The 17,604-nt window shown below is 41.2% G+C and overlaps 1 protein-coding gene across 1 annotated transcript; it reads right to left on the bottom strand.

Annotated features, from left to right (window-relative positions):
* Positions 1-3,584: 3,584 nt before the first annotated feature.
* On the bottom strand, positions 3,585-10,094 carry nufip2 (nuclear FMR1 interacting protein 2). Its single transcript, XM_035534246.1, has 4 exons — positions 9,910-10,094; positions 5,998-7,713; positions 5,541-5,573; positions 3,585-5,324 (listed from the first exon to the last, which is right to left on the bottom strand). Exons 1-4 carry the CDS (start codon positions 10,052-10,054, stop codon positions 5,272-5,274), a joined length of 1,947 nt encoding a protein of 648 aa, XP_035390139.1. The 5' UTR covers positions 10,055-10,094; the 3' UTR covers positions 3,585-5,271.
* Between the last annotated feature and the right edge of the window lie 7,510 nt (positions 10,095-17,604).

Consider the following 17,604-nt stretch of genomic DNA (forward strand, 5'->3'; position numbering starts at 1 on the left):
TTATCTCCAAATCCACAATGGCAGTCTGAAAAGGACTGTAGTTATACAGCAGGTCCCTGCTGAATAACTTTGCCTCTAGGTCACTCGAATCCAAAGTTAGAGCTATAAATGTGTTGTACAATTGCAAATATGCTGTAGCACCCTAGTTCATTTTTACATGATTCATCCCATTAGGCTGGTTTTAGCCAAATTTGACAAATTTCTTTCTTTTAAAGCTTTAGAATTTTGAGAATTTTTACAAAATACATTTTTGTAAGAAATAATTTTTTTGTAAGAAATTTTGGTACAAATTCAGGACAAGTTTTGAAAACTGTGTTACAATCAACTATAGCAGAAAACCTAAGACAATTATAATAAACAATTATAATGAAGTTATCAGGCTTTTTTGGAAGCATGATTTAAATCAAACATGTCACACAGATAAAGATCTTCAGGTTAATCAGGCTAGCTGTTACTGAGAAACAGTTACCTGCATATTATAGCACCCCCTATTAACAAAGATGTGCCAAATTTGGTCAGCTATCTCAAAATCAACTTTGAAATATGCCTTTCAAATTTCATAAATATTGATCAAGCTCTTTGCAAATTAATGCATTTAGGATTAATTAAAGCTCCACCAAGGGACTGTTGATTGGTATATCACAGTCAAATGATTTTCAAATTATCACACACACACACACACACACACTGCACGTATTATTATTTGCAAATGATTTCACACACACTGCACCTTTCTGTCAAGTTTGGTTTTCCAAGGCTTTATGGTCTTTGCTGCCAATAAGGGAGAAAAAAACAGCCATTACAATAAGGGTTCGGTGTTATGTGCTTGGACCCCTAATAATTGGAACTGGAAATTAGTGAATAAATGATAATGTTTATGCTATTCTACACTCTTCTCTGTTGACAATTAATATTAGTGTCCACTGCAAAGCAATATTTATTCCTAAGGATAATTCATACAGTTACCATCTGTTAAAAACTAATTTTCAAATTTTTTTAATGTACCTATAACATGATGTATTAGACAACAGTGCCTCCCAGTGGTAAGAAAATGCATAAACAACCAATAAGTGAAGAATGACAGACAGGATTTCTTTTCCATTTTGTACTTTTATTATTTAAAACAAGGAGACACTACCATGCTCCCATATTCCGTATAGCAGATTAATTGTTTCTTTATTTGACGGTCTGTTTTACAGATGGCATACACCAGTGAAAAATGAAAAGAACAAACTGTCTGTTTATAGACAGGTCCTGTGTTTCATATACAGTATTGAAGTAAGATTCATTTTTCATTGCACACCAATTCGGACCAAGCGAGGTAACTTCAGCCACATCCCACGGACAAATCCTGAATCCCCCCCCGGAAGTGGACAACCTCCCACATTCCAGTCCCACTGAATCACTTTTAGGAGCAGAGCCAACAAACAAAAGCTAGGGAGAGTTGCGACTGCTGCCTGCCCCACATCCCATGTGCATTATAGTAATTATGCAAAATGTAATAAAAAGCAGAAGTAACTCAACAAGGAAACAAAGCAAGTATAAGATTTTGTAATACCTATGTGAAAATAGTGAGAGGATTTGGCTTGCAAGATAGAGAACTCTTGTAAACTTACAGATGCATAAAAAAAGTACTACCTTGGTAGGCAGCTTGTTTGAAACTACTGCGCTGTCAAAGACACTGGGGAATATATGTGACAAACATACAGTTCATTTTCAGCAAGTTTATTAGCAGTGATAGATTCTTGAAATGTTGGGTTGCCCCTTCTTCATTACCACTGTAAGAAATGTAGACAGAGCCAACATACAAATGAAATATTAAATTCAAATTTTTAACAGTCAAAACATGGCACAACTTAAAACTTTTTGGGAAAGATATGGGGAGGGGCAAGAAAGATTTTCATCCATGTTCTTATCCATTTAATATTTCTTACAGCACAGGCACGCAGAACTTAGTGGTAAGTTCTCAATATTGACTTGCATATCTTTGAGCAGTTAAGATGAAGACAAATAGACATGCCCAAACGCAGACACACAGGCAGGCAGGCAGACAGACACACGCACACACCTGTTCAAAAAGACACAAGGAGAGATTTTTATATATATATATATATATATATATATATATATATATATATATATATATATATATATATATATATATATATATATATAAATAAAAGGAGATGTACATGTCAACATAGAAGCATTTTCATATTACAGAATAGAGAAACAGTCCATTTTAACTACATCTGCACGACTGTCTCTCTCTGCGCTCTTGGCTTTACATACTAGTTTAAGGGGTGGGGTTAAAGAGGTGACAAGGTTTTAGTACAGTGTGCATAATTATATGTAGCTGTTAACTCTGAAATTGTTGGGAAATAAGTGCTTCTTACTGATCAGATAAAGAAAATATGCATTCAATGTGCATAACCTAACAAACGCAGGGTAAGTTTGCTTTCTGTGCATCACAATTCTGCACCTGCAGTGTCTTGACCCCTTCAGACTGGAAGCAGGGGACAGTCCGCTGGGCTGAAAGGGGTCATTGTGACAAAAGGTCATGCGGGGAGGGCAAAGAGCAAACTCGGCGTACTCTAAGGGCACATGGGTTAACGTAAAAAGTGTGTAGTACCCCTACACAAACAACTGTAAACAGTCTTTGGAGACAGGAAGAAAAATATTATACCCTACATGGATTTCTTTAAAGTAAAGTAAACACCACAGGTTTGTCTGACTTCCACAATTAGGACCAACTGAGGCAAAGGGACTGCGAAGCCAGCTTTCAGGGAATTGTGGGGAGCGTATCAATGCATATTGCGGCCAAAATAAAAGGTGTGGGCACGTTACACGCAGCTGCTTTGAACCGGCCTGCAGACTGAATTAGAACAGCGAGAGCAGCGCTTACAAACAACCACACAGCCCATATCCCATGGATACAATGTCATGCTGCAAGTTGAAAAACTGAATGATCTGGCTGACATAGTGTGTTGGGGTGAAGCTTTAAAATCCAGCTCCGTGTGAGATCTGGGGTTTTATAGCTAGCCAGCTTCAGAAACATCATCCACAGAAGGCGGATTAAAAAGCTACACCAAAAAAAAATAAATAAATAACCCACCCACCCAGGTTAGGGCAACGGAAACATCATAACTTTATAACCCTCCTGTACATATAAAGAGCATTTCCACCTAAACATCTCTATACAGAGCCAATGAAGACATCAACATGGGCGAAATGGGTGGCATCAGATAGGACTGCTAAAAGATCTTCCAGTTTGTTTTTCTGAGCTCCTGATGTCTGACCCTAGCCGTGATCTATGGCCATAGAGGAAAAGGAAGGTAAAAGGTGGCCAAGCGACCCACTCCAGCGCCTTGTCCACTTGTCCACTTGGCTTTATGCTAAAAATCAGGTCCTTCAGGTGGAGGAAGGAAGGCTTGTACAAGGGAAGGACGCCCTTTTTGTTTTTGGCAATAACACTGTCCATACATTGAGTTTACGAGAACGTTGCCCTAATTCTACCTGAGTCACTCTTCAAATGTTCCATCATTCCCTTTTCTGTTTTATCTTCTGGACTGCCAGTCCAGTTTTTTTTTTTTTGTTTTTTTTTTAAGAAGTTAGTTAGTAGCCTATTCATAATTACTATAACTCAATTATGCACTGATATGTCAACATTCAAGATAATACAATTTAAAATAATACATAAAGTGCTACTCATTTTTTGTGTGTGTTTGAACCAATTAACTTGTGATGAGATAAGAGAAAAAGGTTAATCTTAGTATTTGCTTCCTGACACAGAAAGGGAGGAGATAAAGAAAGAGAAGAAGAACCAAAAAAAGAAAAAAACAAACAAACACCACCTTCAGGCTACATAAGGGCAGAAAGTCTGAACACTTGCCTCAACTTCAACAAGCACACAAGGACCCATAAAATGTGAGCGCGTGAATGTGGTGTAAAATGCAAAAAGCTAGGTTTACTCTTCAGTCGCGTGAAATAAAATGGCCAGATCGTGTTGAGTGGCTGCTCGTCACACTAAACCTTGGCCTAGCCCTAGTGAACACCCTGACACAACAGCAGAATCCGTTTCGCCTGTGCAAAAGTACACCAAAGAGAGCAAGTGGGATTAAGGAAAAAACAAACAAACAAATCTGCGCGAAATGCTGCAATGAAGTAAAAATATTACTGCTGCGCCAGTTAGCATTGGAATTGAAGCAATTATAACCAAGTTCATCTTATTTATTAGTCCTCTGGGATCTAACAGTTAATATAAAATTGCAAACATAAAATGATATACGGTAAAAGGTTAGGCTATAGCTTCATCTCTGCCATCAGTGTACACAGGCAGCACGAGACACAAACAGTTGTCAGATGGCAGGTTGGTGAAAAACGACAACAATAAGACTACTGAACAACAGCGCTTGCTAATCTTCCAGAGGAGACACACAGAGAGCAGTTTGCACTTAAATGAGAACAGACTCCAAGTTTAAGTGTACCCTATAACCTGCCTCAGGATTTCAATGTCTGTTTTAAGTGTTTCACTGAAAAGAAAATGTAATGTGGGGGAAAAAACTGGAAACGTAACCAGATGATTGATCCAAACTCAAAGAGATTAAGACAATTATCCCAAGGCTATCTTCCCCCTTGACTTAAATGGTTTTATGTCCCCTGAAAATTAAATAGCCATTTGTTTTGTCTGACCACAGACAACTGCACTCCACCCATTCACCAGAGGGCAGCATTTTTCCATGCCTACATCTTGGTAGAGTCCATATGAATTCAGTGTGCACAAACACAAAGAACACACTTTGTCCATGTGACTGTTGAATTCGCAGCGGAAACCGTGGAGGCATTGCGAGGTGCTTCCTGTTCTTCGGCAACCAGCAGGACGAAGCTAGCCACCCCCACGTCCAGAGCACTTCCAACGAAAAACCGTTGCTCGATGCCGGGACAAGGCCGAATCTAAGAGCTCTAGAGTCACTTGAATTGTCTTCGGCAAAAAGCATTCGCTACACAGCTTCAGAGGAGAGCTGCCAGGTTTCAGTTCTTCAGTCCCCATTCTAATCAAGCCAACCCGTGTCTCCAAACCTCCACCTCTCTCCTGCACTCAGTCTCAACTGCTGGCAAAGTCCTTGTGTTTTGTGTGTTTTATTTATTTTATTTTAATGTCCATCTCTAGAGTGGGTTTGTTCTGTTCCAGGAAGTCCAGCAGCGGCCACGGTGCACGCAGCGCACCTTTTTAGCAGAGCCCGGCTGAGGAAGCACAGTCCAGTCACTGCCTCACTGGTCAGGACCATTCTTAGACTCACTGTAGAGAACTACACGAGTTGGATCTGGGGAAGGACAGTGGAGAACACAGGAATTATTAAAGTGAATTAAGCCAGTCAGCTCTGTCATTCAGGTTGTGTTTCAGAAGCAAAGGCAATGGTGTGTTAAATGGGACAGATCTGCTATACCAAAGCTGGTTCTGTACACATGCTGGCTACTGCGACTAACGTCAGAGGGAAGGGAGCACTGGTGGGAACAAATCAGGTCACGCTGACACTTACCGTGTTTTTGCAAATTCAAAATATATTCCATTTCTGAAAAAGAACAAAACGGAATATTAATACACACACAGCTCCAAGTTATCAAGAAACTTCTGTCTAGTGGTCTGATCCATGTGCAGGAACAGAGAAAGAATAATATGAACTTGAAAATCCATCAATAAATGTTCAAAAATTAACTGTTGACATTTTGGGCAGGCTATTTATTTGAAATTTCAAGTCTAATAAGTAATACCTTATGTGTCTAAATAATATTTGCATAGACAAATTCAGTAAAGTTATTCATAACTTTAGTAATGTAAATGAGTTAAAACAAAAGCTCTTTTGCACAAATTAAAAACTTTCCCCATTTTAATTCATACTTCAGTAACAGCAAGCTACTAAATGATGTCTGCATGACAGTGTTAAATATATAAAAATAAGCAAATTGCCAAATTAAAGAGAATGAAAAGGTGGTCACCTTTAGTGTGATAAACTACAGCAGCTTTTAGATCAAATAAGCCCCAGCTGGCCCTGCGCTCGAAGCCCTTCGAGTGGCCCTGCTCTTTGCCCAAAGTCAGCTTGGGTGCAGCCAGGGAGATGTGAGTCAGCTCAGTGCCAATATCCTTAGAGGAAGAAGGGCAAAACACCAATGCACCAGGAAGCCCAGCGCCGTCGCTCTGGGAGTCCAGTGCGAGACTGCAGGCCTGGGGGGAGGCTTCCGGGGTGGGGCTGTTGGCAGCAGGTTGGGCGGGGCTTATGCCTTTACTCAAGGTCTGAGCACTAGTCCGTTTATCCAGCTCGTAAGCCTTGGGGAAAGGTGGCTGCGCCAGCATCTGGGAGGTGCCAGAAGGGGACACGGTTGCCGTGGTGGGGCAGCCTCCTTGAAAGCTCACCTCCACGGGTTTGTCCTTCGGGGTGGGGAAGCATGCCAGGCCTTCCGGGCCGGCACTGGGCTCATTGATAAAAGACAACCCCCACTGGTTCTGAAAAATGTCCCCCAGAGACTTCTGATTGGTTGTGGAGGCAGGAGGGTCTGCCTGGCGACCACTGGGGAGAGAGAGTTGCATATTGGATGGCGAGTGGGGGTAAACAAACAGGCTAGGCTTCCTGGGCTCAGCCACGGAGGGGGTGACGGCAGTGCTGTTGCCAGAGGGGGATGCTACGTTGTCAGCGCCAGCAGTGGAGGAGGTCAGCCCGGACGTCGAGCTTCCCACCGAGCTGAAATGGGGACCTGGCAGGGGGCAGCCATTGCCCTCCCCTGCCAGAGGACCGTTGGTAAAGCTAGCCGAGGTGATGGTCTTCACTGCAGACATGGGGACCTGCGATGGTCTCCCAGGCACCTGGGGAGCTGTAGAGAGAGCCTCTCCGCCAGCTTGGGCTGTCTTATTGAGGTTCTCCTTCACTTTGCTTGCATAACTGATCTTAGGCACTATTTTAGCGCTACTGTTGTCCACGGGAAACACAGGCGGAGGCTTGAACAAAGTCCATGAGTCCTCTTTGGTGGATGCGACCACCTTCACCTTGCTGGGCTTATCCTCAAATTTCTTGCTGGACACTTTGCTGTCAGAGTTTTTATGCTGAACCTCAGACGTGGATGGCATGACTGGGTTTGCGGGCACCTCTCTGGCTTTTGTGGGGACACCGGGATGGCCGTCTGCTTTCGACGCGGCTCGGCCGGGCTCCGCCTGCGGCCCCGGCGTCCTGTCTGCTAGTTCCGAAGCTGTGGGCTCCGGATCCGGCTTGTTAGCCTGCTGCATGGCCTTCCCCTGGAGAGAAATGTTCACGTGGTCCGTGGCCTTGCCGTTCCGCTGGGCCCGACGCTTCTTTGGAGTGGTGTAACCGCTTTCGGAGCCGCTGCCATCTTCTGTGCCAAGCTTGCCGGGATAGCCGTTGGTAAGTGAGCCGCAGTTGAGCGCCACTATGCCGTTTAGTGAAGCCAACGCCTCCTTTTTGCCCTCATGTGTGATCAGTTCCGAGGGCTTGTCATTTTTGTAGTCCATGTTGTTTCTGCTCGTGTTATTGCCTTTCCCTTCCCCCTTCAGGGCAGCATTTAAGGACTGTCCAGAAGGTTTCAGTTGCAGGTTGGTTCCTAGTAGGTGTCTGCCACCATTTTGACTGAAAGAGTAACTGCTTGGGTTAAGGGATGTGGGAATTTCCTCTCCCTCAACTATAGATGCATTTATTTTTCCATTTTCTGTGAGTAAAACAGAAGATGGGGACAAAAAACCAAAACTGAGTCAAATGATTAACATAAAGATCAAGCAGTGTCAGCACAAATCTAAACCAGTTCTTCACTTCTTATTGGAACAGGCCAAGTCTAGTAAATGTTTGCATGAGTGGACTGAATATTTGGACTAGATATGTGTGATTGCAAAGGGCCAGGGTCATGTGGATTACTGGCTTCTACAATGCAAATACTGAAACACTCCTGTTTAAAATTTATCAGTACTACTTGAGTTCAGAGATTCATATATACAATTAGACCACACTAAAAACAAACACACACTAAGTGTGCAAGTTGAATAATTTGATTTAACCATCACTGTGTAACTGCAAAAAAGGGGGAAGCTATTTTAGCTGAAGCACTGTAACTTGTTACTGAAACGTTATAAGGCGTTTTTTTACACAAACATCTCTGTCAGTTTCGCTGAGTGAACGGAAACTTGTACACACCAGAGCCGTCAACATCCTCTTCTGAACACCAAAACATGATTGCTAACAACATAAAAATCAAACACACTCACACTAAACACAATTCCGCTACATCTGAGCAGAGGTTGCATGCACCACTTCAGTTAACAAGAATTCATCAAGGGGCAGTAAACTGTGTAAGCGTACCGGTCTTCATTAACCAAGCTAAGGTTCTTTCTGACTTCTGCAATCTGAAGCTGATAGTATCCTGATAAGTCCTTTCACTGGCCTAAGACATTGTAACTTCACCCTATTTTTAAACTGGAGGCATGACGTGTCAAAATGGAGTTCAGTCATATCTGGGCTGTTCTCTTACCGGAGTCCAATCATCACCGGCAGTAGCGTTAGAGAGCGCTGCTGGCCTAAGAAATAACGCTTATTAATGCCCTTATTCACTTCAACGGTGCTGTACTGGATAATAAACTGGGAACAGTGCAGTAAACCAGCTTAAAGCTAACCAGCAAGCAAGCTGAGGCCAGCATGACTTGAGCAATTGGCTCTTTGTACGTAACCTCATTAGTAATGAAAAATCATTGTTTTATATATGCACTACACTGCTAGGGCTGCGAGCTCCACCCACAGAGTTAGTTATATAGTAGTTAAATAGTTAGTCCTATTTGTAGGTTAACTGTATATGACGAACAAGCATACAGTTATGACCAACATAACCAGCTGCCATCTATCTATCTTAAAAAAAGACATAACACAAATTGGCTCGTTTCGGGATTGTATTTGTGGTGTATTGTGTGGGTTTTGTTTCTTCAATGCCGGACTAGTTGGCTCGGTGATTTTTGGGTGTAAAGACAGATAGCTGAACTAGGCTAGCTCGCTAACTCGTCAGGTTGACTACATCTAGGGACACTAACGTTGGCCGAAGACGCTGAAGTAGTAACACGTCGTTTTTTTTCTCTGAACACTGGGACGACTTTGACTGACAGAGAAAGGGCATTTTAAGGAAAGAGAGCCATTACTGACAGGCCTCGTCACACGAGCAACAGGCCCTGGACACCGACAGCTAGCCGTCCAGCTAACCCCGGCTAACCGCTGTAGCAAAACAACCGGGATTTGACCTCGGTGTCGTTATTTGAACGCCGTGTCATTTTTTTATTTGCCGACCACAGCTACAAACGTCCCGATTTTTAGTACCCAGTCGCAAAAGTGCATTTCCCGTGAACAGAGCGCCCAGAAATGAACTTTGGTTGTGCGTTCGGATCCAACATGGCGGACAGGAAATAACAGCACGAGCGAGGAACGTTCCCCTCGCGCCGGTTAAGCGTTGCCGTGGAAGCGAGCGGCGAAGCTAGGCTAACAACGCGATTTATCCCTCAAACCTTACACATTTTCCGCACAAATATCACGCGCTTTGCGAGTCACATTCACACCACGACTAATGGCTAGAAACGGCTACGACGTTTGTCAGAAAGAAAGCGCTGAGCACCAGAGGAAGCCGGCGCACAAGGTCAACGTCCACACACGCTAGCTATGCTAAGCTAACTAGACAACAACCAGCCATGGCAACGGCGTTAACGTCGATGACAGTCATAAATTAAACGCCTGCACACGGCCCACCAGGAAGACACGGGATTTTTACACCTTTAAACAGCAGTAGAAGTCATCCGGGAGAGCATATGTGAAGTTGAGTTAAAAGTTGAGGGGCGGGTAAGACACCGTGGATAGCTTGGCTAAGCTAGGCTTTCACCTGTTTTCTTCTTCTGCGTTTCCTCGTCCTGGAGGTGGCGACGCCTCTGATCATTGTTCACCGGTAACTGCGAGCGACCTGCCCCACGCTCTGCTCCATCGCCGGGATGTGGTTCAACCGCCCCTACAGAGGGCCGCTCCTCCATTTAACGGTAGCGCAAATGACAGACTGCGCTCAACTTAGCCTCGAACGGGACGGCGGTGGTAGAGACTTACCTAATAGCCAATCAACGACTGCTTTTAGGGGTGCCAGCGCGTAATAGCCAATCAGCGATTGCGTTTAGGGGTGCCAGCGCGTAATAGCCAATCAGCGATTGCGTTTAGGGGTGCCAGCGCATAATAGCCAATCAGCGACTGCATTTATGGGTGCCAGTGCGTAATAGCCAATCAGTGGCTGCGTTTAAGGGTGCCAGTGCGACGCGGGCGGTGTTCTCGGTGCAGGACGTGGTCGCTTCCTAGACAACCTTACTGTTTCTGCAAATGCCGGAAACCAGGCAAAAGGGGGTAATTTGCGGTGGAAACCCGTCTCTTTATCACACCACCAAGACGAGAGTTTCGTTTGAGGCTCATGAAAGGCTTTGATGAGTTTGGCCAAAACCGATAAGATGTTGTGTGTACAGAGCTGAGTCTGCATAGTAAGACAAAAGGCTACATGGACTGACCAAATAATTTACAGATATACTGTTGCACTGTCGGTCATAGTACAGTTGTTTAACATTAGGCTAAACTCTGATAGCCTATATCCATGGGCACACGTGGTGTAGTATATAGATAATTATGTTACAGAAAATTGGATAATATTTGTATTACACAATATCTTGTGTTTTTTAAAATACATATTTTATTGTGGTTTTATTATAATGTATTATAACTATATAACATAATTATATATTATTTCTAAATAAATAACTACCCATTATCAGAACATTCTAGGTTATTGCATATGAAAATCTAAAGTATTACCAACACATGACTGAGCAAAGTAGCTCTGACCATTGCTTGTGGCATTTGCATCTTTTGTTGCCGAGTTAGAGAATTCTCTGTATTGTCTCAAGTTTACCAGAAGATGGCAGTCAATACGCTCCCACAATTTGTGGAAATTGTCTACTACTAGTCTACCCGCCACTAGTCACTGTCAAGGGTATGTTTTGAAACTAAATATATCAAATTTCTGATTTCATCACAAACAAGTAATTTCTAAACAAGTAATTTACAGTGTACATGAATATAAAATTGATTTTTAGAAAAGGTAGCCCAATGATGTCTAGAAATGGATTAAGCCTTAGATTTAATTTAAACAGCACAGTTGCGCTTTAACATGGAAATGCCCTTTTAACCAAGGTCTGGGCTTATTCTGCTTATGGCAATTGGTACATAGTATTCAAGTCATAATTCATAATATTTAAGATGCATAAATTACATTCAGCAATACACTAATGACACCGTTTTTTCCTAATGCATAAGACAACAACAACAACAACAACAACAACAACAACAACATTTATTTATTTACAACAAAAACTAAGTTCCTGTTCTCCCTGTGACTTAAATAAAATGTACATTCTTGGGCTTTAACCAAGACAAACTACATGGCATGTTCACATGTTGTCAGTCCAATTATAAATGATGGGGTTTAGTAATGAGTTAGAGAAAGGATGTTTGGTTTAACTGTAGATTACCAAAGTGACTCAGGTAATGTCAGCCCACTGTCTCTGTAATGCTATTGTGCAGGTAATGGGCCAGCTAGCCTTGAGCAAGACACTCCACCCCAAAAAGTCAACAGTGACTTCATTTCCAATGCCTTGTCAACACACTTTATCTACGGTCCAGTCAGTATCATTAAATGATCATATTGCATCACTGGATTGCATCACTGTTTTGTTTCTAAGTACTTCTGTTAATAGGAAAACCACAGATTCTTTGCTATGGTCAAGTACAAATCAGTTATAACTAATATATTTTTTTTATTTGACAATCCACTTTGGCCAGAATTATAGAATAACTTTTGATTCTTTTATTTTGCAAATAAAGTTTTCTTCTTGTCAGATGTGCTGAGCTTGCTAGCTTTTACCATAGAGATGAACCCATAACAGACAACAGACCTTATGACAATAAAATGACTCATCACCCGTGAACAGTGTGATGCTCATTATGCCTTCTGACACAGTGTTCCTGAAACACTTTGATGCACATACATAAAAGTAGATTAAGGTCAAGTCTTGATGTACAGTGCAGTTAATCTAATGTGGGATTTCATCCTTTGCGCTAATGAAATTGAACAGATGTCCAAGCGCAAGAACCAGTTCAAGCTAAGAATTTGCCTCAGCATTCCACCTCAGCTAGGTCTTTCACTTTTAGCCCACACGCTTACGTGGCTGTACACAAGAGCACATTTACTATATCAAGGCTGTCATGCACAAAACTCCCCTCCTCCAACGCCCTTACACACACACAGAGGCCCGAGGAGCAGCCGGCTCTATGGACAATTGAGTCAGTGAGTGGCGACAGATCCGACTCTTCTTCCTCTGACAAGACAGTACTCCGTGTTTTATGATAAGACCCTCCTGCCTCTGCCAGAGGACAGGCTATGGTGCCAGCAACCCAGGCAGAGGAGCGCAGAACACGGGCCAGGCGTGTGCCGACAATGTATGGTTGTATTTTTTTCCCCTTTTTTTTTTTTTTTACAAGGCCTTTGAATTAGGGCTCAGCAGGTCCCAGACATTTCCATTACACCATTATGTTCGCATGCAGCTCTCAGTGCTAAGGGTTTGGGAACCCCCTACATGAATTTGAGTGATTTGGTTAGAGGAAAACAAACAGAATGACACCGGAAGCCCTTTATTACTGTGCAAATGACTAAGAAGAAACTCATAGATGTTGTATGCTGTTTTAAATATTCTTTGTTTAGACATTATGACATATACATTCCATTCTGAGTGTTTATATATTTTTTACCTAAAAGTGATTCTGGAATTACTGTATTATCAACTAAATTTGAATTTCTTAATTTATGCATCCATACCTTTACTCAACATTGGGCCCAATAGATTGGGCCCCTAAAATCACTTCTTATCAATTTAGTTATTCAGATCTACTCACTGACTATATAAAACTAATTTATTTAACTAATTAATTCAAGTCACTGATTATATAAAAAAGTCTGGACCTACTGATTTTTCTGTATGGCTATTAGAGTTTCAATATAATTAATGTACAATATAGCTAATGGCACTAACTCTATAGTATTGGACTTTTTAATTTGTTTGTGGCTTTGACTGTAAATATGTAGAGCAATAAATACCATTTGTAAGTGATTTAATTCCTAGATCACTTGCAAATATTCTTGCATTATTTATCTTTATTATTGCAACAAGCTCGCCAGTAGAGAAATACTAGCTAGCTGACATATTGAACTGAAATAAGCAACAAAAGGGAGGTGCCATCATTTCTATTGCACAAGTGCATTTTCTTCACAATTATTGCAGAAATGGACTTTTTAACAGCGACTATTACCTCTCTGGTGAACAGTGTCATCCACTGGCCATTTTCCCACATTGCCTGCGATTTTTGCACAGGCCATTTTTAATTTAATTTATTTATTTCTTCGGCTCCCACACATTCATGTCCACCAGCCAAACAAAATAAATAAATACCTAACATAAAAAACGAGGTGCAAATGAAGTGAAATTGAGATGCATGTGTGCTGTACACTTCAAAGTCTGCATTTCAGAGGTCTTTATAGTGCATTGGGATAGTTGCTTGCATTTGGCCTCTATGACTTGTTAACCCCTGCTTTACTCGGCAAGGTCAGTAATAAAGAGAAGAACTTTTAAATCATGTCATACAAGGGCGTAATTTTGCTGCATAGTTCACATGTTTAACCACACCTTTAAAGGTAGACCTCTATAAAGTCATCTCAGTCTTCAAATAACTGCTAAATAGCAACCTCTCATTACTAAGATGTCACTACAGATTTACAAATCTTAGGGAAAATTTATGACCAGATTTCTCCATCTTTAAAGAAATAGTTTTTCAGTGACGTCCACTGTTTCTAAAAGAGGGCTAGATTTATATGTGGCCAACGACAACTACAGGTATTTGCCTGTCTGTCACAATGACAGTATGCAAAAAAAAGTATGCTTAAGCATTCTGAAAATTGACTTTTTAATTTTACTACGATTTTGAACTTTGTATATCACACTTGAAAATGCAAGGAAGCAAGGCTGTTTTTTTAAAATTTTTTATTATTTTTTTTTACTTTTGCAAGAGTTGTTTAGCCCTCTCTGATCAAGCACACCTAAAGCAGGTCCAATCCTCCTAAAAATGTAATATAAACAATAGCTGGTACTATCAAACCATTTGTATAATCAGGGGTGTAATTTTAGAGTAGTCAGGCTGGAGGCATGGGAACTCTGTGGTATGTTTTTTTTTTTTTTTTTTTTTTTTTTTTTTTTTAAAGAGGGGCTATTCATTTGAGGTGAACAACCCAAGGGCCTCTTTGAATCCTTCACGTGGTCATCAGCAGGTCAAATAAAAGCCACGTGCACTCTAAGCACTTAGTTGGTCAGTCAAGATGCATACCGATATATTCAAGGTAATACATTTTGTGGACATAGGTAATACGTTTTGATATATTTTGAAGAATATGTGCATTGTCAGAAAAAAAAAGTTTCACAAAGAAGGTCTTTGTTGTTTTTAATGTCTACCATTTTAGCGACGTTCAACCACACGGAAAACGATTGAGTTCCCACGGCCCAAGCCTAAAACAACGTCTCAATTACAGCTTTCCTGACCCTCGGATAGATCCTCATATGTGTTCACAAGCTCTTTCTTCTTCACACAGTCATAGGGGGAAGAAAAGGTGCTCTTAAGCACAAGAAATTACAGAGGTGTTCTCACGGTCTTCCCTGACCATGTGACAGTGCCGTTTCTTCAGTCGTCCAAAAATTCCCAAAGTTCATGGGCAGCACGACCGATTTTTCATTGCCCATATGTGTGCATTATGCACATTGCACAGATCACAGGATGTGACCATTTCATGTGTGAAAACAGTCAGCATTGGGCCTATATGAGCTGAGTGAGATTACAGTTTATGGGCTTCTTTAGAAACATGCTTAAATTCTCCCAGTGTTCAGCAGTGTTCAACGATGAGTGTGAAAAGGGTTTTGGTTTTTTTAAAATCTAATTTTAAATTACAGAGCAAGTGTGGAGTGTCAGTATCCACAGGCCTATATTTAAGCAACCTGCACATTACATTATAATTGCAGAACAAGTAAAGGAAGGGCGATGTTGTAATTCCTACTTAAGCAACTTTATTTTCCGCTAACAAAAACCAATTTTTTTTTTATGGCAGCTGTGGAAAACACCTTCAGCACACACCAGGATATCTGACCGTCAAAACAAACTACTAAGATGATTCATACCTCATATGCTGATATATTGGGTACACTGAGTGATTACTTTGTTATGTACATCACATTCCCTTTTCAGACAGTTCTACATACACAGAAGTTAACTGATTAGTAGTCATTTGCATTGTCCTCTGTACAATTGTGCAATTATTCCAATGGCCTCTTTTATGGATGATATGTTTAAAAAATGCAGCTAAGCCCTGCCCTTCGGACCCAACCAGGTCGCTAATGCACAAGAACAACAAAGGCTCACCCGACATACACAGAGTGTACGACTCCGCTACAGACACCTGACTCAAGCATTAAAGGCTGTTTGTAAAGCATTAAAGGCTGCTGCTCCATTCTACCTTAAAGACGGAGCCAAATATATCGTGCGCCTGGCATGTTTGATGCAATTCCATGCAGCCATATTTTATGTGTTCCAGCCAGCTTCTCTGGTTCTGAGAAATGTCACGCAGTTAGTCACCAGCTTTTCTTGCATTCATGTCTTACATCTAAGAGGTTCAGCAGACCACGAAGCAACAGCAAGGACACTCGAACAAACTGTCATCTGTTCGTTTATTTCCACTCTAGACAGAGTTGTGCAACGCTCAAGCAGAGGCGACAGATGACATAGTCAGCCTCTTAGTGGCCAGCACTTAAAAGTGGGCATGTAGGAAACAATGTCTGGAATGACCTCTCATCCAGTGTCTAAGTGTTTTAGCCCCACCCCCATTCGACTGATTGGATCTCTGGCTTTACTGAGATCTTCTGAACCTCTGGGATGGCTGGAGGCTCCTCTGTGGCCCTGCACCTGAAAAAGTTGACTGCAGTTGTGAAGATATGAGAGAGGAACTGTTCTCATTACGAGGGGATGCCTGGCTTAGCCACAACCTTTAACACAACCTTGTGGAATTGTGGATTTTCTTTTAGAAATGAGCTCTGATGAATGATTTATGTCATGTTCATTTAGAGTTTATCACAACCTAGTTAGATCTACAAAAATAATAAATAATAAAACTGGCTAAACAGAATATTAAAAATTACTTAAAGTAACAGGGTCATGTGATATGCACAAAAATGAATGTCCTGCTATTATTACAGCTGGAGAACGCTGTCATCCATTCACTGGAACAAACAGTTCTGCTGCTCATCCCAGAATAATCGGAGGTTGAGGGATTGGGGAAGAGGTTGGAGGGAGGGATGGATTAAGGATGAGGGGATAAAAACCAATAGATTCAAGTCCTGTGTAGCCTCTGCTATAATTGCAATAACTGTAAAATATTGAAATTAATTTTCTCCAGTTTTGAATTACTCAGTCCATGGACTTCCCACATCAGCACAATCACTTTAGTTTTATGTCAGTGCATATGCCCAAATCACATTCCGTCTTGGTTCAGCCCAGAGGCTGTGTAGTAGATGTGTAGTATTTCAGTACTAAATGTGGTCCTACACTGGTGGAAAAGCATTTTCCCTTCCTTGTCATGGTGTGAACATGTGGAGTGCTGAGCAAAAAACATATATTTATCTGATAAAATCATAATTTGTAATGAATTAATTAATTTCTAAGAATTATTTTCTCTCTAAAAGCCAAGTATAAAAGAAAATAATACATGCTATTCAAGATGAAAAACAGACCATTGCTTTTTTTAGACAAAGCAAATAATGAATAATATATCTGCTAGTTTATAATTATAAAATATTATGCATAATAGGGTTAACATTATTAGAAAATTTAATTTAGATAAAGTGGGCTTAAAGCATTATCAACTAATTAACATATAAATGAGTCAATCGTGATCTATTTCAGCTATAATTTCTCAGAACTGTGAATGATTCAAACGGTAACATTCATTCATTCTTTCATTTATGCAATTAAAGTTTCTATGCATTAGCTGCTGTTATATATCAGCATTGTATAATGTTTAATAAGGCTGACTTGGAGAATGACTGACTGACAAATGTTCTATGCGAAATAGGAGCGGTAAAATTCTGCAGTACTTTAATTCATTTAGTTATTAAATTTTTCACAAAAGCGAATATTCCGAAGGAAATGGCCTTCAGTTTTTGGCAGCTGGATGAATGTGCGCTCCGTCTTGAGTCTCCACTCTCTGGAAAAGGCACTGCAGAGGAGAGAAGGTGTGGTAGGGGCTGCTGACTGATGCCTGCCTTTGCCTGGGGGCCACTCATAAACACAGAGTGCACCTTTGCGCACAGGCAAACCTGCCCACGTGATGCACGCGCTGACTGCCTATAAAAGCACCTTTCACTATAGCAGAGCCACAGTGAGGAGGATTCTAGCATGA

The sequence above is a fragment of the Electrophorus electricus genome, chromosome 15, assembly GCF_013358815.1.
Source record: "Electrophorus electricus isolate fEleEle1 chromosome 15, fEleEle1.pri, whole genome shotgun sequence".
In the NCBI taxonomy this organism is placed as follows: Eukaryota; Metazoa; Chordata; class Actinopteri; order Gymnotiformes; family Gymnotidae; genus Electrophorus; species Electrophorus electricus.